Here is a 25,958-nt window from a genome sequence, read left to right as displayed (position 1 = left end):
GCTTACAGCTCATCCACTTTCTCTCTAGCTCTCACTCGCTCTCTCTCCCACCCAACCACCAGCACTAAGTCTTTGTGTGGTGAGGTACATTAAAGCAATAGTCAGGCCTATATGTCACCATGGTGTTTATGCATAAAAAACACTTCCAACCAAACTTTATGCTCACTCAGTCAGCAATGCATGTGGCTAAGAAAAGGACAGTGTCATTCTCCTTTGTCATTGAAACACACAGCCATCTGGATAAGTTAGATAGAGGTCGTTTATTGTTCTCTCTGGGACGAGACCAGAGCAAGGCGAATGATATGCAGTAAAAAAGGCATTGTCAGCCCAACAGTCATAGTGAAGCATCAATCCACAGGCACTGGGCGTGGAGCATGAGTTTATCTGAGTGTATGTGTATGTAAGACCGAAGAGTCCCTCTTGTCCGATACCTGCTTCCTTGTGGAGTGTGGGAACGTCTGTAAGAGTGCGTGTGTGTGTTGATGTTATGCAAGACAGTCACTCTTGTTCTGTAACGGCTTCTTCCAGTTGCTCCTCTGATGCAGAGGGCACGGCGACTTCAGTTGTTGAACCGTCTTCGTTTATGGTGACCAGTGGGAAATCTTCATTTGCTGGGACTAGCGAGGGTTCTTCATTGCTTGCGGCGATCGTCGAGGATTCGTCGTGGTCGGAGGATGTTTCTGTTGACATGGCAGCAGGCTGGGTTCCTCTCTCCGGAGTCATGTTCCAGTCCTGGTCTGCAGGCTGAGGTAGACTGGCCATGATTTCCTACAAGCACGCACGCAATAATGGGACTCCTGTTAGAAATTTGTGGCTGATACAATGGAAAAACACTGTTGTATTTCACGTCAAGCTGATGTTCGAACGGTTCTTGTTGGTGCGTATACGTGATTGTGACTGTACCTGCTGTTTCTCCAGGTCGTTGTTCCTCACAGCACTGAGCAGGCTCTTAGTGAAGCTCTCAAGCTCGTAGTATTTCTGTTTTTGGTTCTCTAGCTCGTGCTCTAGGAACTGCACTTCCTCATGCTGAAATGGAAAGATTTAAAGACGCGAAATATTCAACTTAATTCAGAGCTTGACTTCTTTGTGAGTTACAATGCCTTTCATTTAGCGCCACACTGACTCTTCAGTCCAGGCACTTCTCCTACATGCATGCATACACACAAATATAGAGCAGTGAAGCATGAACAGTTCAATTTGAGAAGAGGATTATGACTGCCGCAGCCAGTTTAGGCATAGTCAACAAAGCGCTGTCCTGCAATATATGTCATAGTTTCTGTATGTGTGTGTGTGTGTGTGTGTGTGTTCACCTTGAATTCCAGCAGGCTCTGCATTTGCTCCATGTCTGAAGCCACAATTACACCATCATCATCATCATCATCCTCATCGATTATCTCGATCTTCTGTTTAGAAAACACACACCACATGATTCATCAGTTAGTGAGATCAAATCATCGTGACTGGAATCATGGAGAGTGAAAAAGGGAAATAGACATATGACGTCTCAAAGGAATCTGTGACCCTTTTGGTAAAAAAGCTAGTTGATCAACACTTTTTTTTAGAGGACAGTGGTGACAGACAGTATTTTGTACACTATAGTGCTTTTGAGATGATGCAACGCTTGTGTCTGCTAAACACACAGTAGTTGAATAAAATACTGGACACACAAAGGTGAAAACTGCTAATATTCTTCTCATTGCACAATGTTGATTTAAAACGTTATTTGCCAAATATTGGTGTATTCTATTAAATGTTGAATCACAGGATTGGAGGCAACAAACTATCTCACAACACCATTTACTAAACACTCCCTCATTGACTATGCAGTGAGACAATGAATAATGAATAGTCAACTAAACAAACTTAATAAGCATCACACCAATTGAACATACAAACAATATGTATTGGACTGCACACTCAAAATGTAGAATAAAAATAATCTAATAATAATAGTAGATCCTTTTATATCAGACCCTAACCACTTGATCACACTTAATGCTTTGAATGTGTTCTCTACAATGGCAGTTTATTCCTTATCAAATGAAAGAATCCATCACCGTTCCATCAACCCTTTGCAGATGTATTACATCACAATCTAACTGTTGCATGTGCTAGATTTATTCTACTTATGTGTCATTTATGTAAGTTTGAACTAAACTGAATGTCGTTTTACCCTGGATTTTCCTAATTCACTGATGTTTTCATAATGATATAGTTCAGTAACCGATCAGTGTCAACTCAATATGTAAGTGACCAGGGATAATGAGAAAATGTGTCGGTGTGACTATATATTGGATTGATGATTGGTGAAATGTTGTAGCTACATGCCAATATAAGCTTATAATCTTAAAATTAGACTGCAGAGGGAATCTCAAAATGTGCATGCACAAGCATTTATATATTCTGAACGAGCCTTGGTCCATTTTATTTCAGTATGAACATTACCCCCAACAGCCTCCATTCCAAAGTGGTTGAATTTAATGAGGTTGTACTGTAATATCAAAGAAATAATGAAGTACCACATTATTGGCCAATGGAGCAGCATTACACATATCTGTTCCATCTTCTCCTTCTCTCTGGTACGAGTCATTGGTGCCATCTAGGAGAGAGAACACCAGATGAATGCCATGATATGTAGTTTATACAGAGGTTTGTGGGCATGTGTACGCATCACTGCCCTCACCTTCAGACAAGCAGAGAGATCCCCCGTCATTCAAGTCATCTCCAAGCTCAGGCGTTCTAAGCCCCTCCTCGTCGGGGCTAAGGGCCAACGGAGATTCGTTTCCTGGGGATGAGGTTGTGAATACAGCAGGCCCACCTTTAGGTGGAGGGATTTCAATGCCCATCAGGCGGTACTTCCTTCGTCGGTTACTGATCCATGTCTGCCAATCAGAAAGAGCAACAGATACTGCGGTATGTGATAAAGTAGTGACTTGAGTTGCTGGCTTTTAGGATGTCTGCTGTAAAAAAAAAAGGAATTCTAGGTTTATCAGCCAATTTTCCACCAGACTATTATGTTCAATGTGATGAATGTCTGTGTGAGTCAGCAAAAAGAAAAAAACGAAGCCTAGCCAATGACAGTGGAGCAGTTTTAAAAGGTTTCCATCACATCTTCTTTCCTTGTCGTCACACCTTCTCCCCTTTTGTGGACTGAATATTCTCAAATCTGTAACCTTGACTCGAATACCAATTGTCTTACTCTATTAATAAATAATAATAATAATTATGTGATAATCTTTTGCTCCCTATAGGGAAATTCTCTTTTCAATTATTCCCCTTCAGGGAGGTCAGAGTGCAGGGTCGGACACAGAACAGCACCCCTCAAGCCAGAAGGGATTCAATGACTCGCTCAACGGCACTTAAGCAGAGCAGATGTCTTGTTTTTTTCCTTCCACAGCTTTTCAGAAACCGGTGGAATGAAAGTGTTTTGGGGATTCCAACATGGATGCAAGTGGACTAATACAACCAGAGAACCTGAGAGTCAGTGTTCCTTCACATTTTCCTAATCTAAATTAGTTTCACATAGTTTTCCAGACCATAATTTTGGAATGATAGAAACATTTTGGTTGGTATTCAACATAATGTATCTTGATAGTGGCTGGGCAATAGGTCTGGTCATCACTCTATAGCTGAAGAGTATTCTTCTTCACAACAAATATCCTGGTATGTCAGATGACAGTGGGTCTTGTGTGTATCAGGACTGAAAGACTATATTTTCCACATCAGCATTGCCACTGTGGCCCTGAAGTATAATTCCATTACTTTTCTACAACTTCCCATAACTAAGTTGCGGCACTGCATGACCTAAAAATGTTACTCCTCCCTGGTTTGTAAAGTTGTTTTTTTTAGCTCAGAAAAATTTCTCAAGGGGTAAACAGTCTGGTTTCCACTACATTTGGGCTTGCTGTAGAGAAGTGGCCAGACAATGTAGAAAAACAGCTGAAAACCACCATCTAATGCAAGAAATGTGTGAAAAGGGTTGGAAAATACAGTCTGGTATTTTCCTGTAAACCCATTTGTAATATTCACTGACTTCCCCAGAGAATTTATCAAATTCACTGACTTTCCCTGTCTGGAATACACATCTCAAAATGCCATGATATTCCAGAAACTCCATTACCCAAAGTTTTCAATACCTGGAAATTACGAAACTAACCTTCCATAATTTGAGACTTTTCAGACTTTTCATTACTAACCCTGGAGCGGTAGTTACCTTGACTATCTCAGTGTCTACGTTGAGCTGGTTGGCTGCGGCGGTGATTTTCTCCCTGCAGACAGAACCCAGGCTGGTCATGCCTCGGTCCCAGTAGCGCTTCAGCTGGATGAGATCCCCATCGCTGAACTGGGTCCGATCCTGCAGCTGAACACAGAAAAATCTCTGCTCCACTACAAAACACGTACCCTGGTCCTAAGCAGACTCCCATCAAGTGGAAGGGAGTTTATCGAAGGTCTAGCTTGCTAACCTGCCCAACACAGTCCAACAGTAGAGTGAATGTGTAATAACCGTACAGAAACCTGTTACTTTTTAATGTTTTGCTCCTAGTTCAGATGTTCAATACCTTGTGTTAGGGCGGACTAATCAGTACTTACTGTCCTCTTCCTGGAGTTGCTGACGACCCAGGGGGCAGCAGACACACTGACTGAAGTCTACACACAAAGACAGACACAGCCAGGTAAGCCTCTGAATTCACTTCAAGGACACTGGCAACAACAACAGGACCTAACCTACCTGTGAGCTGGATTCCCCTGTAAGTGAGGTCTGTGTTGTGAGGGAGTAGCTGCCCTGGAGAGCTGTGTTGCTGTGAAGCGGTGCAGGTCTGGAGCTAGTCATAGGGGGGGTGTGGCTTCCTCTCACCACAGACAATTCAACCCCGGATGGGCTGGCTGACGTCTGCTCCCTATGGATGTGGGTCTGAGCGGCCATGTTTGCCAATTCCTCCTCCCTTTGCCACTCATCTTCTTCATCTGCAGTTTCCATGGCAATGGAGAAGTAGTGACTGGTGTCCAGAGGGTGGGGCACTGGCCTGTGACACTCCTGGCCTCTCCGAGTAGAAATAAGTCCTGGCTTTAGTACATCCACATCTGCCTTTTCTGACAGGGTGAAGACTTGCTGGATGCGGGGTGTTTGGTCGGAAGAAGGACCAGAGTTTTGGATTGGAAGGGAGACCCGAGCTTTCGGTGGGGCAGGCAGTTGAGGTTGGGGGTTCGAGTGAGGTCGGGGCTGAGGCTGAGTCTGGGATTGGGAGGAAGAGGACCAAGGGCGAGCTTGCACTGCACCATACTGCCTAGCCCAGCTGTGAGGTACCACCCCTGCCCCTGCTCCTGCACCTGCCCCTGCCTCCCCGAGGGAGAAACTCCCCTTCCTTGCTACAGTGTAGACTGAGGGCCCTGAGGGAGAGGTGAGGGATGGAGGCTTTCGAGGAAGTGAGGCTAGCTTGGAGTGGAGGGGGGAGGAGCTGGAGCTGTTCCTGCCGTGTAGTGACTGGTTAAGAAAAGATGAGTGAGCGTGTGCAGACAGCTCAGGGTCTGAGTGAGATGGGAGGGGTGTGGGTCTTGGTCGGGAACGAGGGACGGAGTTGAGAGAGTAGATCCCTGTCAGTATGACGTCATTATTGTTGTTGTTGTTGTTCCCACTGCTGAGGGGAGAGGAAGAAGAGGGAGAGGAAGAGGATGACGAGGAAGAAGGGAAGGACGAGGATGGAGGGAGAAGGTGCGCACGATTCTGGATGTTCCGAGCTGCAGCCATTTCAGCGGTTAGCATGGCTCCCGCTACCAGAGCCCCTCCTGCAAGGCTATGATTGGACAGAGCCCCTCCGGCCATTGTGTGATTGGACAGAAGTCCCCCAGCTAGTCCATGACTGGATAAGGAATGAGACATGCCTCCATTCTGGTCTGCCTTGGAGGCTAGCTTACGTCTTTTGTTGCCAACCCATGTCTGTAAGGAAAGGAAAAATAGCTCAGTAACATCACTATAAAAACAATCAGCAAAGCACTTGAGGGACTCGTTGAATAAAGTAGAGATAATAACTTGTGACTTTGCACTAGCAGAACTTCCCAAGGAAGAAAGCACAGCGGACTCAATCTCCTCATTCACTGCAGCATCACATGGGCGCCCCTCGTAAAAAACAGAATGGTGCAACACAAATTATAGGGAAGAGCTCTCTCTCTCTCTCTCCACTTCACAAAGACACACACACAGTTTATGACCCTACCCGGACCACGCTGAAGTCCAGTTTAGTCTCCTGAGCACATTGCAGTATTAGCTGGAAGCAAGCTTTGCTCTGGTTGGTCATTCCGTTATCATAGTAACGCTCCAGGATCCTCTGCTGTTCAGCTGTGAACACTGACCGCAGGTTCATCTGAGGGGAAACCACATGGATAAAGAACCCCACAAACCTAACACTACATAAGAACCCACTACCAATCAGACCCCACTGACAGAAGGATATACAGTTGTAGGAATCAGTTTTAGCTTTAATAAGGCAAGCATTCACTGTGACCCGATAACTTCATGACTCTTGTGCAATCTCTTTTTGGAGATGTTTTTGCAGACGATTTAATTCCAAAACACTTTTTGAAATATTTTGCTATCTGAAATTCATTTATCAATATTTCAAAAACCTCAAACCTGCAACTAAGATGACACATAATTATAACAGCAACCCATGTGCTTTGCTTTTACACCAGCAATCATTTTGTCAGTCAGAGTGTCACTTTTTCAAATGGCAGCTATCTCATTCTGGAATGCAACTCTTTCTATACTCACAGTCTGCAGGCCACGTCTCTCTGGCCACGCATCCATTCTGCTACTGGAGGGGAAGGGGGCAGCCATGCAGGCCAGAGCAAAACCTCTGCTCTTCTAGGTTTGCGCAATCTTGGTGGTACTCATCCTGGCTCAGTGCACATGACACCCTGTTGGGAAACCAAGGGGGGCGACATGGTGTTTAAGAGTGTATATGACAGGAGACGAAACTCATCAATCTAACTAACTGCGAGCACATTTCTGTAATCAATACCACAGGAGTCGAATGCTCTTTTCCAAGAAATTCAGTAACCAATCACAGTTTTGTCACACTGTTTACAGCTACATAACAATATATTATCATGTAATAGCCTATATTGTGAAACGAAAAAAGTAATAGTATCCACCGTGGATCTGTAAAATGCATCATTGTGTCAATCAGCTATGACTAACCAACTGTGTAACATCAATATCACAATTATCAAGCTAATATTATATGCCTAGGTTACAAATGATTGTTCTCCTTATAAATCCAATACATATTAATAGGGAAACAACTCTGTCATATGGAAATGTTTCTTAATTACAACTTAATTTCTGATATTGTGTCAAAATCATATGACTAGTTTTACATATAAAATCAAATATTTTTACGGCTCTTTTGACAACCAGCCCTATAGGGATAATACATGCAAAGCAGTTAAGCAGCCTCCAGCCAGCTTTGAGTACTTTCTAAACATATAAAGTTAATCTAAGTCTAGGTCAAGGCTTCCACAGGGAGATGAAGACTTCTAATGAGAACAAAAATCAGCCATAGCCGTCATTCAACATAATAACAAACGTGTATGGAAAAAAAAAATTATAAAAAAATGCAGCGACACCCAAAGATAAATATAAGACTTTTTGACATTGCTTTCAATACTTTTTATTGTTTTAAGCAAATAGAAATACTGATAACTGAGGCCAAATGTTATTGATATGTAATACACATACAAGTTCAGGCTAACCTGTATATTGCCAGGAAACCGAGTTGGAGAGAGCGAGAGTCAAGACAGCAAGACAGAGCTGTGAGTAAACATACAAAGTAAAGGCTGTTACAGATCGCTTGAAAACTGCGGTGGACAAGTTTGAAATACAGTTCGTATTAACGTTAGAGGTTTTGATCATAAACAATGTCACATACGGGAATGTTGTGCGACCAATAAGCATCAAGCAGGTTTATTATTTTGGCAGGCTGACTGCGCATGGCCACAGTCAATATGGAAACACTACGAAGCGAATTGGTGAACAAAATGTGGCTACGTCAGTTCAGTACGCCACCAGGGTAACAGCTTGGAGATTCAGAAATAGAAATACCACACAGGAAACGCATGCCATAACTTTACGACTGAGAGCCAGACAGTAAACAAACCGGGTAAGCGCTGTATCACAACAATGGCCACACAGACTACAGCCTACATTAGCTTGCAGGCCCGGGCGGCCATATCTAAGCTAGCATGTTAGCATTAGCATAGCTTTCCCAATGGATAGCTGCAGCTAAACTTTTCCTTCAAATCTCTGATTTCCCGACCCTGGCATAGTCACTCTCGCTGACCCCGGTCTCTAACGAATACGGACAAAAACAGGTCGACACATCGTGGCACGAAAAGTAAAATCACTTTCGTACGTACCCTTTTTGATGTCAAAATCAGACGAACGTTCGAATTCAGCAGATTTCTTCACCAGTCCCCTTTGCTAGACAATGAAATCAGAACGTCCGATCATCAATTCTAATCATGATTGTGACGTGTTTGCAGACAGGAGCCAATGGGAGCTCAAGATCATGGCTGTGACATTCGCAACCGGCTGAAAACTGAGCACCGTGGTCCCGCCCACCATTGACTTTGTTGAGGAGATGGCTGGGAGGAACAGGAGGAGGGAGGTCACAGCCGTGGAAGCGTGATAAACTTTGGCTGTGAAAAAATGTTTGTTTGATCACCTGAATAGGTCAAACTAGTCTCTTCTGAAGTTTTAGTTTGGTCTGCTACTAAAACTGTCTGTGTTTGTGTGCTTATAAACAGGAACTGTTCAAACACAGGAACTGTTCAAACACTTTCTAGTTTCACCATAGGTGGGGTTTCAGCAAAGGCCTGGTACATGCAATAGGGTCAGAATAGAGTCAGAATATAGCCTATATATATATATATATATATATATATATATGTATATATATGTTTAGATTTCCATTTTTTAACTTTTGATTAGGCTAGTTATTAGACTTTACCACAGTAACTAGAATATATAATATATATATATACATTTTAGGCATGTTTTGTTATTTTACATACATACATAAACATGTATAATTTTGATAAAGTATTGCATTATCATTATTACATCATTGTGTGACTGTTTTGTTCTAACTGAAACATATGTAGTACTGCTTGGAAAAAAAAATCTATTTTATTCTATTCTATTCTTAAACTAAACATAAAATTAGGCTACACCACATCTACAGAACTTGAGAGTGAATGCTTACTTAAGAGGTGTGTGTGTGTGTGTGTGTGTGTGTGTGGGGGGGGGGGGGTTAAGATTTGCTTATGCAGATCATGTATAAACGTTCCAGCAGCAATCCAAACCATTAGGCAAACTGGGCAATAAATGTTCTCTCCTCTAAACCAGGACGAAACAAACACTGACCCTTGAAAGGTACCTTGCCTAAGAAGAGAACATAAACACAACTAATGAGTGCCATATGTTTTCATTTATATGACTTCCCAACTCATTGCAGTTTACTTTGTGGAGCGACCCTATCTGTTTGAATGGGAAATATTCACATTAAAGCTACATGTCTTAGTTCACTTTCAGTTCAAAGAATGTGTTTTCCGTACTGTATCAGTTCAGTAATAACAATAAACATAGATCATCCATAATCTCTCTGTTTTGTTATGGTGTCCTGTGGTATGATTTCGCAAACTCTGGGTTGAGGTCCCAAATATGACATAGATGGCATATAATGGCATAGATGGAGGAGGGGGTGGGGGGGTCACCACATTTTCTTTTCATGTGCCTCATTTCCAGACCTAAATTTCATATGTGGGCCTATGTGGACTGAAATAGTTAAATACCGAACACGGTGTGCCTATAACACATTCATTGTGCCTGTATAATCTAGATATTGGCAAGTAGGAGTTTAGTTTCTTGCTCAAGCAGACATAGTGGAGGGTGTGGGGAGGATCAAACCTGTGACATGCTGTCAACCACAAGACCACATTTCCCCAGGACCTTGATATGATAACCACTACACTAAGGAGCCACTTAATACATTCAGGCATACAGCTATTAACCTCTCTATCTATCTATCTATCTATCTATCTATCTATCTATCTATCTATCTATCTATCTATCTATCTATCATGCTTTCTCTGTCTGTCTGCCTACCTATTTCATGTATCTGTCTCTCTCGGTGGGGCTGCTGTAATCCATGACGTCACCTGTGTGCCAGGTGCGCAGCAGGGGGCGCTGTTCCTCACAGCTGAGCACACGGAGCAGCAGCGCTTGACTGCCGATGCCGATTCCCCCCTTTTCATAGGTGGTGAACTTAGAAAATGTACTGACATAAGCCTACCTGTTCTGGTGATATAGCGCACGTGGGTCAACCACGCTGCCGCAAAATACCGTACAGACCCCACTCTTTTTCATCGACAGTTCTTTGTTTCACCAGGGGAAAAAAATCATAACGTTCCTATATATAGGGACTTGTAGTGTGTCTGTGGTATTCACTAGTGAGTTTATCGTGACCTTATCGCACTTAACAATGTTTTATCTACCTATGAATAATAGCCTCACGGTATTCCCATATTATAGTATTTTTTCTGTGATATTTGTCCTTTTAAAATTCATTAAAGGATTACTTGAGTTCTTTATAGTAAGGCTCTCTCTCTTTTTGTATGAGTGCGTGTGTGAGCGAGCGGGAGGGAGAGAGAGATCCTCCCTATATGGTGTGCGTTGCACCATTCCCTGGGTCTGTATTATGAGTGGTGGCCCTTGTGATGCTGCAGCGAGGCGGGCGGGAGGAGAGAGTGAGGAGAGGGGAGGGGTCGCTCTATCCCTCGCGCCCACCGAATCCACTTCTCACAGCGCGCGGCTGCTGGCGGGAAGGCACGAGAAAGAGAGAGAGAGAGAGAGAGAGAGAGAGAGAAGAGAGAGAGAGAGAGAGAGCGGAGAAAGAGGGGAGGGAGGGAGGGTGCGTGTGTGTGAGTGTGTGCGCGTGGATTGCACCACCGCATCCCGTTCACCGTTTCTGCAGGCGGCCATGCTCTGATGGAGAGAATAAAACTGACTACCCTTTCTTTTTCTCAGATTTATTCACCACCGTGTCATTCCAGATGTGACTGACAAGTCGTTTTATGTCGCCTGCATTGAGTCCTGTGCTATTAATCTCGGAGAGACTGTGACACCATGGCTTTGGTTATGGAACCTATAAGTAAATGGACACCAAAGCAAGTGCTGGACTGGATGAAAGGTAATTTGGATGGCATTCCTTTCATTGCATCAAGCTAATGATAATGATGGTGGTTGTGGTTATAATGAGGGTGATGATGATGGTGGTGGTGGTGAGCAGCGGAGGGCCACACTGCGTGTATGTGTGTTCAGAATAGCCTAATGTTAATCCAAACCTGCATGCTGATGTGTGATTTTATCTAACTGGCTATTGTGAGCGGGATTAAAGTAGGAGTAAAGTTAATGCGTTTAAAGCAGTGCAGTAAAATAGATGTCCCCAAGAAGCAGGGAGTGGAGGCTCAGCATTCTGTCATCTCCCCTGCTTCAGAGCGCACCCCTCGCCAAGCCAAGCCTATAGGCTGCTGCTGCTGCTGCTGCTGCTGCTGCTGACTCCATCATCAGCAGCAGCCTACAGAATAGCTCATCAATGAATCTGGGAGATTTCATCTGCTCTGCCAGTCAATGGCATGCTGCAAGCCTATATAGCCTATATGCAACGATCACCAGTTAATTGCTCTGTGTGTGTGTGTGTGTGTGTGTATGTGTGTGTGTGTGTGTGTGTGTGTGTGTGTGTGTGTGTGTGTGTGTGTGTGTGTGCGTGCGTGCGCGCGCGCGTGCGTGCGTGTGTGTGATTAATGTAGTTAGCTGCATGCACCCCCGCCCCCACCGCCAGCCGTACAGTCAGATCCAGCACCATGGACAGCGCACGGCTGCCTGCCATATAAGGCAAACGGACCGATCACTCGCTTTAACGTTGCTCTCTTTGCTGGCGCGGGAACCATCCCTTCAAACAGACAGTATGAATGAGTAATCACTAATCATGCGTGTGCGTGTGTATGTGTGTGTGTGTGTATGTGTGTGTTTGTGTGTGGAGGGTTTGGGGGGGTGGGGGGGTGGGGGGGTGGGGGGGTAGGAGCTGTTCTCACACACTCTCGGTCGACTATGGAGCTGTGAGAGAAACTGTGGTAGGCCTACTGGCCGGAGCGGGTGGGGGGGTGGGTGGGTGCTGGGGGGGGGGGTTGTCCCGCAATCCCATAGCTTCTGAGAATAACTGTACTCAAAAGAAAAATCACTGTAATGTTCCTATAATGTTCATATAGATACTTATGGTGTGTCTGCGGTGCTTAGTCAGTGGCAGTGACCCTATCGTACTTCATGGTATTATCTCCTATGGTTTTACTATTATTCTATATTATTCCTATAATATTATTGGGATTTAGAGTTTTGCTATGCTTTTTGTATAGTATCCCTCTGAAATTTGTTACAGGATTAGTTCCTTTTCGTTAGGATAGAGGACTGATCTCGGGGATTTGAAGCCAAGGTGGTCAGCAGACCCTCAGGGGGATATGGTGAGGATGTATTTGGGATGCGTTATGTTGACTGATCGTGATGATGTTCCTGGTTTCATAATTGCCCTCCTCAGCCACAGTCAGCAGCCGGTGGAGTTATGGCTTCATCCTCTGATCCGTGGAGTGTTCACTTGGAAAGCTTTGCTGCTGCACCGTTCATTAAGAGAGGGCAGAGGCAGAGTTGAAATTTGATTGGAAGTTTCATTAATAACAAGCCAAGTGTGATTAGAGTTTTGTGGCATGGAAATCGCACTCGCAATGTGGGTTTTGGGTTTTTTATTTGATGACACAATATGAGTGACCTATGGACTAAAGCATGAGCTAACTCTGAGGGGTTATAAATGTGCAGATAGACAGTGTTTCCAATACATTTAGGTTGTGTGAAACAATATTATTTTGTGTATTTTGAAATTTTTATCTGGCAGATCTTTATTTGGCAGTACTTTGTGGCAGTGATCAGAGCTTTTAAAGAGAAAAATGGCCTTTTCAAAACCTTTTTTTCCCCATTTGAAGCTAAAACACTTAGCAACTTATTGCTACAATGTTAAGCTGATGAGACTTTTCTATGATTTAAAATATTCTGCTTCTTACACCAGTACATGCAGCCAGCTTAGGGCCAGTAAAGGAAGAGAAGTTGAGTTATGAACCAGTCAGTCTCAGTGGGCATATGTTATGGGACGCCATGTGCCAGAAATAAAATCCTGGTTGTGGACGGGATATCTCCACACAGGTAATCCCCTGACTTCCCTTCTCTTCCAGGCTCCCAGGAAAATGAGGTTTTGAACTATAAGAAACACTGTATACCACATGAGGACACTCACATGAGTAAGACAATACAGGTTAACCCCGAGACCCAAGCATTGCTTTCATGGTTAAAAAATGAAACAATAGATTAAAAAATAACTATTAAGAACGGTTTGCTTTTGTCTTCAAATGAGGAACAGATATAATTTAACAACTACCTTCATTCCAGCTGTCATGTTCCTCAGTCTAAAACTGTGGTCTTATTATGAAATTGGTACTGTGGCAACTGAATAAAGTCTTACAGTTTTACTGAAAGATTGAGATGAGAAAGTGGAAAGACATCATATGGAGATTTAGTAGATGTATGGATTTGGAAGGGTTTCATGAATCAATCCAACGAGTTGAATAAAAAGAGATAATGGGATGAAGAACATAATTATTTATAGAGAAGTTTAAGGTAATTCAGTGCATTGAAACAGACATTCAGGACTGCCATCTTCAGTGAAGTGAAGACAATGAAATTTTTAGAGCAGAAATGATTTTGGTTATATGAAAAGTGTACACATTTGCAACAAACTCTTAAAGGCGATTCATTTCACCTCCTCAGCATTGACTTGCTTTACTGCCACATTCTCCTGATTGGTCTTCCAAAAAGAAATCTCCCAGCCTCTTCCAGAGAAGAGCTTGGGCACAGTAGAGTCTTTTCCTGAGACTTTCACCAATGTCTCACGAGCCGGTGGGTAGGTGGAGCCCCTCCGTCTTCCCGTGGGGCTTCTAGACCCTCAGTGGCAGGTCTATATTCACATAAGGTCTTATTTTCTCATAAATGAGGTACAAGGCAATAGGCTACTATTAATCTGTACTCTTAAAAAGGCCTTGCTATGGCCTGTTTCTGGAAGTTCCTCATCTCTCTCACACTCATTCAAGGGGCCACATGACCTTTTTGGGGGCCAGTGACACCGGGATCTCCTTTAGAAGCTTATAAGTATTTTGGTGATTTCTCTTACATTCCATAGAGATAAAATTACTCTCAATGCACACAGACGTGAGACAAATTGGTGTGAATGGTAAACAATTGCCCTCACCTACACCGTTCACATAACGATTATTATTTTCTTTTGTGGAGGGGAGGGCCAACTTGCCATTGAGGTATTTGTTTGCTTCCCTTACAGAAAAAAACACATGCATATTTTGAATGTGGAAAAATCCCATGTGAAACACATGACATCACATGGGCAATATGTGGAATGTGTGGTTTTGGAACATTTTCAGGTGCTCCACATGTGGTTTTGGAATATTTTCAGGTGCTCCAGATGATTACATGTGATAAAATGTGGAAAAACATGTCATCACATGGGAAATTCATGTGGTTTTTCTGTAAGGGTTGTTCTTCCATACTGTGGTAGAAATGTTGCCCTTTATTTTTGCCCTTTATAGTTGTCTATAGTTGTCTCAATATATAACTGGGCACAATGGCAGCACCTTTAGCTGAATGATGTGCTCTTGCACTATCCACAAAACGCTCGCTTACAAATTTGAAACTGATATTATCTTTTTCCCACGGCGCAGCCGAGGGCATCACGAGCCAAATTCAGGTCAGGCAGTCAGTCAGTCAGTCAGTCAGTCAGTCAAGTAAACCTTATTCGGGCTTTAGTGAGATGTCTCATCACCTCGCTGATGACGCTGACGCGACCTGTGCGTGCAGTCGACGTCATCATCGTGGTAGTAGTAGCTGTAGCGCCCGGCTCCAAAAAGCTGTGTTTTGTGAAAGCGGAGGACTTTATTTAAGCAATATCACACGAGAGGGAGTGCTGTTGTACTGTATATCAGCACGGCTGTGATTCGGTCGTAGATAATCACAGCCGTGCTGATATACAGTAACGTTATAACAGCACGACCTCAAGTGTGATATTGCTTTTATACAACAGTTGTATAAACAAAGTTATTCATCAAGTAATGGTAATTTGAGACAACAGATGATTTTTGTCTGTTATTTGTCCCCGCCAACAAAAACAGTTCCCTCAGGATTCCACTACCAAGTGTTGCCAAGCAACAGGTAAACTGTTTCCCGACTGCAAGCTAGCTAGCTACTTTGAGGTTAGCACAGACGATTTCAGCTTACTTTCTTCCCAATCTTCCGCCTCGGCCGACCGTTCATAATTAAGGTCAAATGTATCCATATTTGCGCTGTCGCTACTAGGTGCGAATGAAGTTAGAGTTTTGTGTAGACGTGTACTGGGAATATCTGGTAAGCATTTGTTTGTTGCACAACACTGTATTGTCTGCTAGAAGTGCTAACCAGCTGGTTAGCTAGCCAGCTACTCAGCTAACGTCAGATGACGTTGTCATGATCCGCTTTTTATTTCTCCTCACAAGAAGCGCTCCAGGCAGAGCTTTCTCCACACAAAAAACGCTATGTGTGAACGCTGCCTAATCAAGGTTACATTAGAACACCTGTGAAGCGGAGTGATACATACAGTACAGCGTCCCAGTGCTGTTATACTGTATGTCAGCACTCATGGAATGCCTCTTGTCCAATCAAATTGCTCGACCGGAACTAACTGTTGTATAATGAAACATTTATGGTGGCGTGTACATGATACTAAGCCCAAAGACACTCAATGTAAGTTTGAGCCACCAAGGACACGGAGCTTTTGACGTTTAAAAGGCGCATCAACCGGTGAGTATCTGAGTGCCCAGTTGCATGAAAAACCTTAGATGTCAAACTTAGGTTTGTCCCTTTAGGCAAATAATTCCCTGAGGCCAGCGGTTTCTTCAGGAGCATTGCATGAAGACCCTAAAATGATCTCCTCAGCTAAGGGCTTGTATTTAGTGTTTTACAGCAGTTTCAGCTAACGCAGTCGAGTCCCTCGTTACCGTGGCAACCGCTCTGCGCGCTCTGCAGAGGCTCGGCAGAGATCGGTATTATTTTGAAACATCTACAAAACTCACAACTCCCCTTGCAATTTCATCAAAGTTTACATTTTTGTGACACCAAACCATGTCATAGATACTTATTTCATGCAGACTATGTATCATTTTTGTGTACTAGAAATAGACTGGCTGCAAGCTAGCTAATGGGAAAATGCATTGAACAAGCTGCTAGCTTGGTGGATTTCAGTCCTGCCAACAAGAACGCTGGAAGCATATTTGGCTATCTGGCTAGCCAGCCTAAAGCCTCCTACACATAAAACATCATTTTCTTTGACTGTAATATTAATTAATTTAAAAATAATAGCAATATAAAAATGGCACAAATACATAATAGACCATGGGAGGCCCCTTAACATTTAAGGAAGGACATTCCCTTAAGTGCAACCCATCAGCAATAATATAAGGATGACTTAAGGATCTTTCCTTATCTGCAGATTTATCTAAGGATGTTCCCTGAGGGGGAGATAAGTGGGTTTTGTGCAACTTGAGTTTAAGGTGAACCTTAACATGTTAAACCCTAACCTATCTATGCCATAGCTGGCTAGTCACGTGGCACAGTGGTTCAACAAGTGATTTTCCCCATGTTAGCCACCGATCCAACTTCATTCTACTGCTGATTACAGCCGATCTGTATAAAGTAGGCTTATTAGCTTCTACAGGGTGAAGTAAGGCCCCATTGTGTGATTGCTATAATCAGTGATTGTGAATGTTTCAACCTCTATGTTGAAAAATATGCTTTTTTATCGTCAGACATGTACATTTCCATGACACCTACTTCAATACCCATAAGCCTCGCCAACTTCTGACCAATCACTCGATCACAGCAGTGACACAGTAGCTAGCTATGTGCTCCATAACAGCCATAGTATCCTAATACCCTGCACGGCTGTTTGTCCCACTGATTAAGTTTGATACACAGTTCTTTCAAGCGTTCACTCTTGGGGAATCTGTAAAATGAAAGATTTTTCTCGCAAATTTCTGAGTTTTATTTCTTGCGAATTTTCAACTTTAATCTCAGAAAGTCTGAGTTTTTTTTCTCACAAATTTCTGACTTTGATCTCCCCCCAGCTGCAGTAAAAAAAATTCTAAATCTGGGTGCCACAAATGAACGGCCAAAACACTCTGGAAACTTGTTGTCATTGGGATTATTACATGATTAGCCAGCTCCATATGAAAAGGAAAATATTTCAATAATTTGATTTATCTAATTTGCTGGGCAAGGAATGTTTAATTGCAGAATAGTAAATTGTCCAATTAGCAGTCCCCTCAAATTTAAAAATATTGCTGATCATACTACAGATGACAAATTTGTTGACAAATTTGAGTAGACACAACTGGATCTCAAGACACTAGATGTGGCAATTTTGAGATTGATCAAATTATCAACATTTGGTGATCATGTATATGAAATGTTTTATCTAAAATATGTTATGTCCACCGGGCTAATTAGGTTTCTCATACCTTTGGAGTTTTACATTTGATAGAAATTCAAAAAATAAGGTAGAGTTCTTTTTGACTGTTGATAATCGGTGTGTATATTTTCAGTATTTTAGATGTACACAATACATGTATTTAATTTCAGTTTTTGCCACTTGATTTTTTGTAATTTATTTTGTTACATTATTTGAAGGGATATGCATTTTGTAAAGTATATTTTTTTCTTTATATTGACACTTCACCATTGAATTAGCTTCTTAAGTATTCATGTTAGCCTTGTGAGATTAACAGCATCATCTTGGACTGTTATAAGATAGCCTGGATGATAGAGATCCTATCGAATCTAGGAGCTGACAGTATCAGGCCTCCAGACATTCATCAGAGGGACAGATTTAGGACTGCACTCTCTCCTTGGACCCCATCCTTCACCTGCAACACAAAAAAGGGAAAATAGCAAAGCTACACAAACCTTATCCTGATCTTGTAGATAACAAGGCTTGTTCTCACATGCCCAGCACTGTCATATTAGAGAGTATGGACAGAAAGGAAGGATACTCTGCAGCCTTGTGGAGAAAACCTCAAACGGTCCCAGCCTGGTAAAAAACCTGACACAGCTAGCTACCAGGCCTCGCAGACTACTGTATCTCTCGCTGCTGTGGAAGTACTGCTCCAGCAGCAGAACACTGGTGAGGCTCACAGAAAGATGACTCATCAGCGTTTGTTTTGATTTGAACGCCCACACTGGAGGAGTTTCCTCTATGTGTGTGTGTGTGTGTCTGTATGGGTGTGTGTGCGCGCAATTCGTGTGCAAATTGTGACGCTCACAGATCTGTGCCTAATGTGTGAGGAAACAAAGAAGACGGGACTGTTTCTCAGCTCCCGGCGTTGTATAGCTACCTTATACGATCACCGCATGCTTTTGGGCATCTGGTATACCGGCTGATGGCAGATGCATACAAACCTAGAAGAGAGAGAAGAGAGATTCAGTGCAGTACAGTTTCCTGCAGTAATCCCTTTTTCTCTTTCCACGCTGATGTGTTGGGACCAGACCCTCAGAATGTGAGACTGAAACTCCAGCATGGAGCGGAGTAATTAATGTATGATCTGGGGCATTTGAAATTGAAAACAGTGAATGCTATCATGTGTCATTCCGTGCAGGGGGACACTGTATGACTGTGAGACCATGAGATGTAGAAATTCAGATGAATGTCAGCTTCAGCTCTGTTTCAACTTCAGCTCTGTGTTACACATAGAAATATGTAACACAGGTCAGAGATGGCCAATAAGAGAAAGCGTGTCTCCTCTATGCCTAACATTACAATGAGAAATGGTTCATTCCACTGTGAGAAGAATCCCCTAGATGTTATGTGGACTCCCGGGGTGTCCAGGACCATGTTTACTGCCATTCCATACTGTGTCCCCCGATTTAGTCTCCTGCTGACATGGTTAGAAAGTCGGTGTTGGAAAACACACTTCCCCTGGCTCTGACTGTGTGCTTGTTGTAGTTTCAGCTGCATTAAAGATTAAAAAGCGTGGCTTATTATGGGGAAACACAACACACACACACACACACACACACACACACACACGCACACATTTTCACCTTCATACACAAAGAAATGCAGAGAAGCATTTGCACTCATATATTGTGTATGGATGCACACAGACACACAGACACACACACAAGTGCACACACACACACACACAGTGGAATGCACATGTTCAGTGAAATATAGTGTATATGTACACAGACATGTACACAAGCACACACACACACACACACACACACACACTGGAGCAGCAGCTTTAAGTGGGGCATCGGTAGTCATGGAAACCAGATCTGATCGTGTCGGAGTCACAGCACATGTCATAAGATGGGGAAGAAGCAACACACACGCAGACGCCCAATCCACATCCTGTATGCCTCTAATACACATTTACACACATAGTGAGGCACATATGCATGCAGCACTTGCACACACACACATCCCCTCCTGATTCATGGCCCCGAGCAGAGAGAGAGAGAGCGGAGAGAGAGCGAGAGCGGAGAGAGACAGAGAGAGAGCGGAGCGATGGATTCAGAAATGGGGAGGTGCAGAGCAAAAACGAGAGAATGCATGAGAGGAGTAAGATGGGGGAGGAAATGAGGGAGTGTGGAAGAGAGAGGGAGGGCATGATGGAGAAAGAGAGGGAGAGCGGAGCAGTGGAGAGAATGAGAGATGCAGCGGGCATCATATCAAAGCACCCTCTCTATCCGGCCGTTCGGACAGAGAGGCCTGTGTGTGCGTGTGTGTGTGTGTGTGTGTGTGTTCACGTACATGTTTTACTGGGTTGATTCTGCACCTGTCGTGGGAGCTGCAGCTTTAGGACCGTTCCATATATTAACTTAAAGGATCACACAGCTGAATTAAAGGTTCTACTACTAGCCAGGATTTTCTGAAGATAAGGGTACGTTTCTGTTTAGCTGTTAGCACACTAAGCTCTCATACTGTAAAGCTAGTTGGTCTGCAAAAACTCAAACCAACAGCTAGGTCCACAAAATCCTTCAAAATCAATCATTCATTTTCTAAGGAGCAACTGCAAGCTGTTCTCGGTTCAGTGGGTTTTAGGCTTTTTTAGGCTTTGACAAAATGTTCATGTTGACAGAAATCATTTAGTGTAGCAATAAGAGCTAATAACAAGTTCTGTATTGTGATTGTGATGGTGTGATGGCGACGAGGCTAGGTGTGAACCACAACCGAGAAAAGTTTTCTTCAAAATGGTGAACATACATAGGAATTAAAAAAGAAACCAAGAATCCAATTGGTTAGAATTGGTTGAAATTACAAATCAACCGTTCAAAACCAAAGGAATAATATTCTTAAATTAAAATCCCCTTTAAAATAGTTGGCTGAATGTCAGCATATGAGCATATTAACAATGAAATCATTGTAGATATCCTGTGAAAAACCTGTAGCTTTGTCGCTCCACCTTTATACAAGCCTTCTCCTCTTCCCAGACTCGGAAAGGGATTTGATTGTATAGATAAAAGGGTAGAAAGGGCAGATTTAAGGCATGTAAGGCAAGGTTAAAGATCATGTTACCATCATATTATCATTCTTTTAATATGACTGTAGTCACTTCAGATTCTCTCAGGTCAACTAGCTCCTCAGCACTGCCTCTGAACTCCTTGCAGCTTCCAGTTTGACCCTGTCTTCCTTTTCCCCACTCCTTCAGATTGCCTCTTGACACCTCCTGCTAGCTGGATTTCAGAGAGGAGGCGGCGGTACACTTGAAGGCTTATGTACCGGGGAGCTAAAATGCCACGCTCTTAAGAATATTCTGTCATGATGTGATGAATATTTCACAGTAGGAATATTTTTAGTGAGTGTTGCGTCTTTTCTTTGCACTCACCGAAGCACTTACTCCAGCTGGAAACTCACAGATGGCGGTAAGGCGGCGGGACAGAATTCTTTGCTGCCTGCTGCCACTCTTAGCCCAGGCCGCACTCTGACCCGAGCCCGGTCTCCAAGGAAAAGCCCAGCACAGTTTTGTCCGTCTGATTTCAGATGATGTTAACGGCCACGTGGCAAAGTCACGGCTCTGACGGTGTTTCTATTGGAGCCATATTCTGCTGTAAATGCAGTCTTTTTTATTGTGGCCTTCAACAATCTCTCAGTCAGCGTGTGGACTGCGTATGTAGGCTACAGTTTGTGCGTGTGTGTGTTTGTATGCGTATGTGTGTATTTACAGAGAGTGTGTGTGCTCCTTAGCCCAGCATCAGTGCCGTGTCCTGAGGGGAAGCAACTGCTGATCCCTCACTTCTGCTTGAAGGCCTCTCCTCCTCTGGTCGCCTGGCAACCCTCACGTTTGCGAGGAGGAGGGGCTTATCTTGCCCAGGAGAGAGAGAGAGAGACAGAGAGAAAGATTTGGGCGAACTGTGTGAGCTGTGGATGAAGCTGTCAAAATGAGATGCTTGGGCTAGCCTCACTGCACAGGGGTTCAGTGATGGTCGGGACCATGGGATCACTCCATGTTTCTCATGGAGACAACTCAATTTAACATGCTCAAACTCTGTGTATCCCACATGGGGCAATGGGCACAATATGAGAAGTGTAAAATTGAAAAACCTGGACCTATGCATCTCAAAGCATTATAACACTCAGAAAAAAACAAAAAAACAAGACAGTTGACAGTTGACAGAAGCAAAAATTGAGTTATGAAGTGCAATTTAAAGTGCAAAGCATGAGGACAGGATGCAAGCAAAAGCCCTAGTTCAGCAAATACTGTTCAGTATTAAGTTACTGAAACACACACTGACATGACTACTGTAAAAGCTGGTGTAAACACAATCCCAACTATCTATGGATAAGCTATGATAAAATAACATATTCCCAAGTCTGTAGTTCCCTGGGGAAAGGAGCATCAGCTTATGACGTGATTACACAGAAAGACACTTTGGACATTATTCATGCAAATGACTTTTTGTTTGTTTCAGCTGTGCGCAGGCTATGATTTGTTTGACTCTTATTACACTACATGGCCTACTTAAGCTTAAGGTCAGTTTTCATCTTTCCTGCAGTTACTGTGAATGCAGTAAACAACTTGATGTAAGAAGACATTTTGGTGGTGAATAGACATTTGTTGTGGCCTGATCTTGACTAATTATATCTACAGAATTTTAATATCACCAACTGTCTGGCAAGGTACAGTACAGATGTATCTGACCCCTGTGTTAGTTTGTGTGCGTGTGTGTGTGTGTGTGTGTGTGTGTGTGTGTGTGTGTGTGTGTGTGCGTGCGTGTGTGTGTGTGTGTGTGTGTGAACACCATGTGCTATTTCCAGCTGGCATATGAACTGAGCAGATGAACCCAGATCAGCTGTTTGTCCTCCAGGGGAGGCATTCTGACTCATTTGATTGGCTAGCAGCTGTGTACAACTATGTGTATATATATATATATGCATGTGTGTGTGTGCGTGTGTGTGTGTGCATTCCTGCGTGTGTGCATGCATGTGGGGTGTGTGTTTGTGCAAGTGTGCATGCATTTATCCACACATGTATTTGTAAGCATATGCATTTGAATGTGTATGTGTGTTTGTGTGTGTGTGTCTGAAGGCTTGTGCTTATTTAGATGACAGTGACAAGGCTGGCCTTGATATAGAAACACTTCAGCTGAGTCTGACCTGTGTGATGGCAGCGGCTTCCTCCCTCACAATGAAATCATCATTGCATCACGAAATATTTGAAGCAACAAAACCCATCAAACCTGACGAGAGGGGCCTCTAAACACATTGCCATTCTGTGCAGGCACCCATCTTCTCTCGCTCTGTGTGTGTGTGTGTGTGTGTGTGTGTTGGAGAAGTAGGCCATGGCTATAGTGAGAGGCTTTCCCAGAGGAAGCGGTGGAACCCAGGCAGCCCAGACCTCTTTGATTCTTTATTCATCACCTCTTTATATAACAAGAACTTGGTGGAGGCTGGAGGAAGGAGAGGAGAAGACAGGAGAGGAAAGGGGAGCAACAATTACTGACTGGACATCAGGAAGAGGATGGCAGTGAAGCGATGAGTAGAATAATGAGGACGAGTGTGAGGATGTGATTGTAACTGCACTGAATGTTAAATCAGCATTGAAGATACTTTGTCGTCATATCACAAATATGGATAGATATTACATTTGTGATATGATGACGTAAGTCATTGTGTACCAGATAGTATGACATTGCTGCTACTAAAAAAAGTGCTTCCATCCTTCAGAAGGGGAAGCAGGGATGTAGGTGGGGAGGTTGAGAGGAGGAAGGGCAAACGTAAGAACAAGGGAGTGGCGGAGGAGAAGAGACGGAGGTGTTGGTGATTGGTTTGAAACGGGAGGCTCACCTCCCTTAGGAGTGGACATAAAGACTTCCATTTTGAGAAATAGCCATCTCTCTATCTTTTCTTTCTCTCTGCACGCGCCCTCTCGTTCCCTCTCTCTCTCATAGTGAGGGTCGGGAGTCACATATTCAGAAATCCTAGTTATTAGCTGCAGGGCTCTTTCTCCCTGCTCTGCCTCCATGTTCTCTGCATGGCTGTCTCTGCTCCTAGCTGTTGGCTAGCTTAAACAATCTGTACATTCATTCTCTTCCTCCTCCAGCTCCACTTGCACATATCAATGCCCACACTACTGATGATTTGAAATATGCTAGACTATTTTTCTCCTGTAGTAAAACATTTTATAGTCGCAAGCAATAAAGTGAAACAAGTGATATAATCTTGGAATAAGGCAGGGCACTTCACTTTATTCAAGATAATGTCACTTGTCCCAATAAAATTCTCATAAAAAATGGAACTGTTTTGAAACAAATTTTCACAGATTTATTAAGTTTGTCTCAATGAAAATATGATATTTAGACTATGACAGTAAATCATCATTTCAACAGTCCCTTACAGAACAACCACATGAATGTAAAAATGAATGATCACATGTGAACTGTCCCTGTGATTATACTGTATGTGTGAGTTCATATTTAACATGCTAGCCACATGAGAAAAAACATTATTCTGCATGTGGCTAGCACATGTTACATAGGACTTTTAACATGGCCTGCATAATGATAAAGACCAGATTCAGACCCAGGACGTTGCTGTTGCATGGTACAGTATGTGCTGCAGCCAACAGAGACACCGTCCCATTGGAGGTGATCATTGTTTCTCTTTAAATTATAAGGTTGATTTCTACACGTTATCACAGTCATGAAGATACAGTGTCACATTACCTTAATCATTCTGAAAGTGCTTACATAATTTCACATGTCATTTTCATGGTGTCACATACCAAAACATGTACTTCACATGTGATCATAATACCCTCCTATGTGATAACATGATATCACATAATATGACATGTGAAACATATGTTAATGTATGTGGAATTCATGTGGTTTTTCCCATAAGGGGTATAATCCATTAAACAATTTTCACTTCCAGTGCTATAATGCACAACCTCCTACTGATGTGTTAGATTTAAATGTGTTCTGCCTCAGCTGTGCTCTGTGTAACAAGACTGTTGGCCCGTGCGACTCAGTGCAACTGTGGTCTTATATTTTGTCTATTATGTCCCATGGCATAACAAGAGAAAGATGCCTCTTGCTCATCCTTTGTTAGTTAAGGCATTCACACATGACGCCTGGGTATATGTGTGTGTGCGTGTGCGTTCGTGTGTGTGTGTCTGTGTGTGTGTGTGTGTGTGTGTGTGTTAATGTCTGTGTGGTGACTGTGTGTTAAGGTGCTACCACACTGTCTGCTCTCTGTCAGCATTGCTTCCCTTGGGCATCAGTGTTTTCCTCACAGCTCCAGTCGGCTTTAACAACGTGCCTCCACAGGGGCAGTCGAGACCCTGAATAACAACAGCAGTTGTAATTGTGTTTGTGTGTGTGATTGTGTTTGAAGTGTGTGTTTACGAAGAGAGAGACGAGGGTTTCTGCGTGTGTGTGTGTGTCTGTGTGTGTGCGTGTGTGCATGGATTTGCTTGCTCTCATGCGTTCTTATTTCATGTGTGCTCTTTTTCAAGAAGGCTTGTTCATTAGGTCTGTGGGGAGGTGTGCTTTCTGCTGACTTTGTTTGGTTCAAAGCCTGAGGCTCTTACTAATCAATAACAACCAGGACCCACCACATCTATGTGCATCTGATGGCCTCTCTGTATGGCAGGGAGCCACAGCTAACAGAGAAAATGGAAGTCAATACATCCCCCGCATGTTTTTAAACATTTTGGACACACCCACCATCAGAATATGCATGAAATTCTATTGTGCCAACTGTCAAAACATTAAAAATGCATTACTTGTATTCTCTTGTATGTGCAAGGCAGTGGTAACAGAGGAAATCTCATTACCGGGGTATGACCATCGTCGGAGATCGGCGAGCCAAGCCAGCAGATGTGTTTTCTAGGTGACACTTACGAAGTTGCTAATGGAGGATTGAAAATATCTCTCGCTTGTGACCGGTGTTTCTAGTTTTTGTTTCCATTTGGCAGAAGGAGACACACTTTTGCAGTGCGCTTTTGTGTGGGTGTTTGCACTCATGTCTGAATTCTGCTTTAGACAAAGAGATGCATCTAAATGCGTCAGGATTCAGTGTAGAATGTGGCAAGAATTAAATCATTTTTAGCATTTCTATGTATCAGTGTTTCCTACAGAAGTTTTATTTTGTTTTCCTGGTGGAGTGGGAAGCCATCTGAAACACCATTTAGACCATAAGACACTTAAACTCTCCACCAAAAATCTTTAGGTTGCCAACCTGCATCTTCTGAGGCTGGCC

The 25,958-nt window shown here is 43.1% G+C and overlaps 2 protein-coding genes across 3 annotated transcripts in view; one reads left to right on the top strand and one right to left on the bottom strand.

Annotated features, from left to right (window-relative positions):
• Positions 1 to 241: 241 nt before the first annotated feature.
• hdx (highly divergent homeobox) lies at positions 242 to 7,789 on the bottom strand. 2 transcript variants are annotated; one of them, XM_071923915.2, is made up of 11 exons: positions 7,750 to 7,787; positions 6,767 to 6,912; positions 6,213 to 6,359; positions 4,730 to 5,935; positions 4,591 to 4,647; positions 4,214 to 4,360; positions 2,684 to 2,882; positions 2,520 to 2,599; positions 1,311 to 1,403; positions 904 to 1,026; positions 242 to 768 (listed from the first exon to the last, which is right to left on the bottom strand). In XM_071923915.2, exons 2-11 carry the CDS (start codon positions 6,830 to 6,832, stop codon positions 499 to 501), a joined length of 2,388 nt encoding a protein of 795 aa, XP_071780016.2. In that variant the 5' UTR covers positions 6,833 to 6,912; positions 7,750 to 7,787; the 3' UTR covers positions 242 to 498. The 2 variants fall into 2 exon arrangements, with proteins under 2 accessions (XP_071780016.2, XP_078145443.1); XM_078289317.1 differs by lacking the exon at positions 4,214 to 4,360 and having other exon boundaries at positions 7,750 to 7,789.
• A 3,393-nt stretch (positions 7,790 to 11,182) lies between these two features.
• The window catches only part of LOC139930656 (connector enhancer of kinase suppressor of ras 2), a 53,553-nt gene continuing 38,777 nt past the window's right edge, over positions 11,183 to 25,958 (top strand). The window contains exon 1 of the mRNA XM_071923889.2: positions 11,183 to 11,246. Within this exon, the coding sequence (XP_071779990.1) occupies positions 11,183 to 11,246 (64 nt within the window). The remainder of the gene's footprint in view (positions 11,247 to 25,958) is intronic.

The sequence above is a fragment of the Centroberyx gerrardi genome, chromosome 16 (genome assembly GCF_048128805.1).
Source record: "Centroberyx gerrardi isolate f3 chromosome 16, fCenGer3.hap1.cur.20231027, whole genome shotgun sequence".
NCBI classification, from domain to species: Eukaryota; Metazoa; Chordata; class Actinopteri; order Beryciformes; family Berycidae; genus Centroberyx; species Centroberyx gerrardi.
Note: the sequence above shows the minus strand (reverse complement) of the source record. Positions and strands in the feature narration are given on the sequence as shown.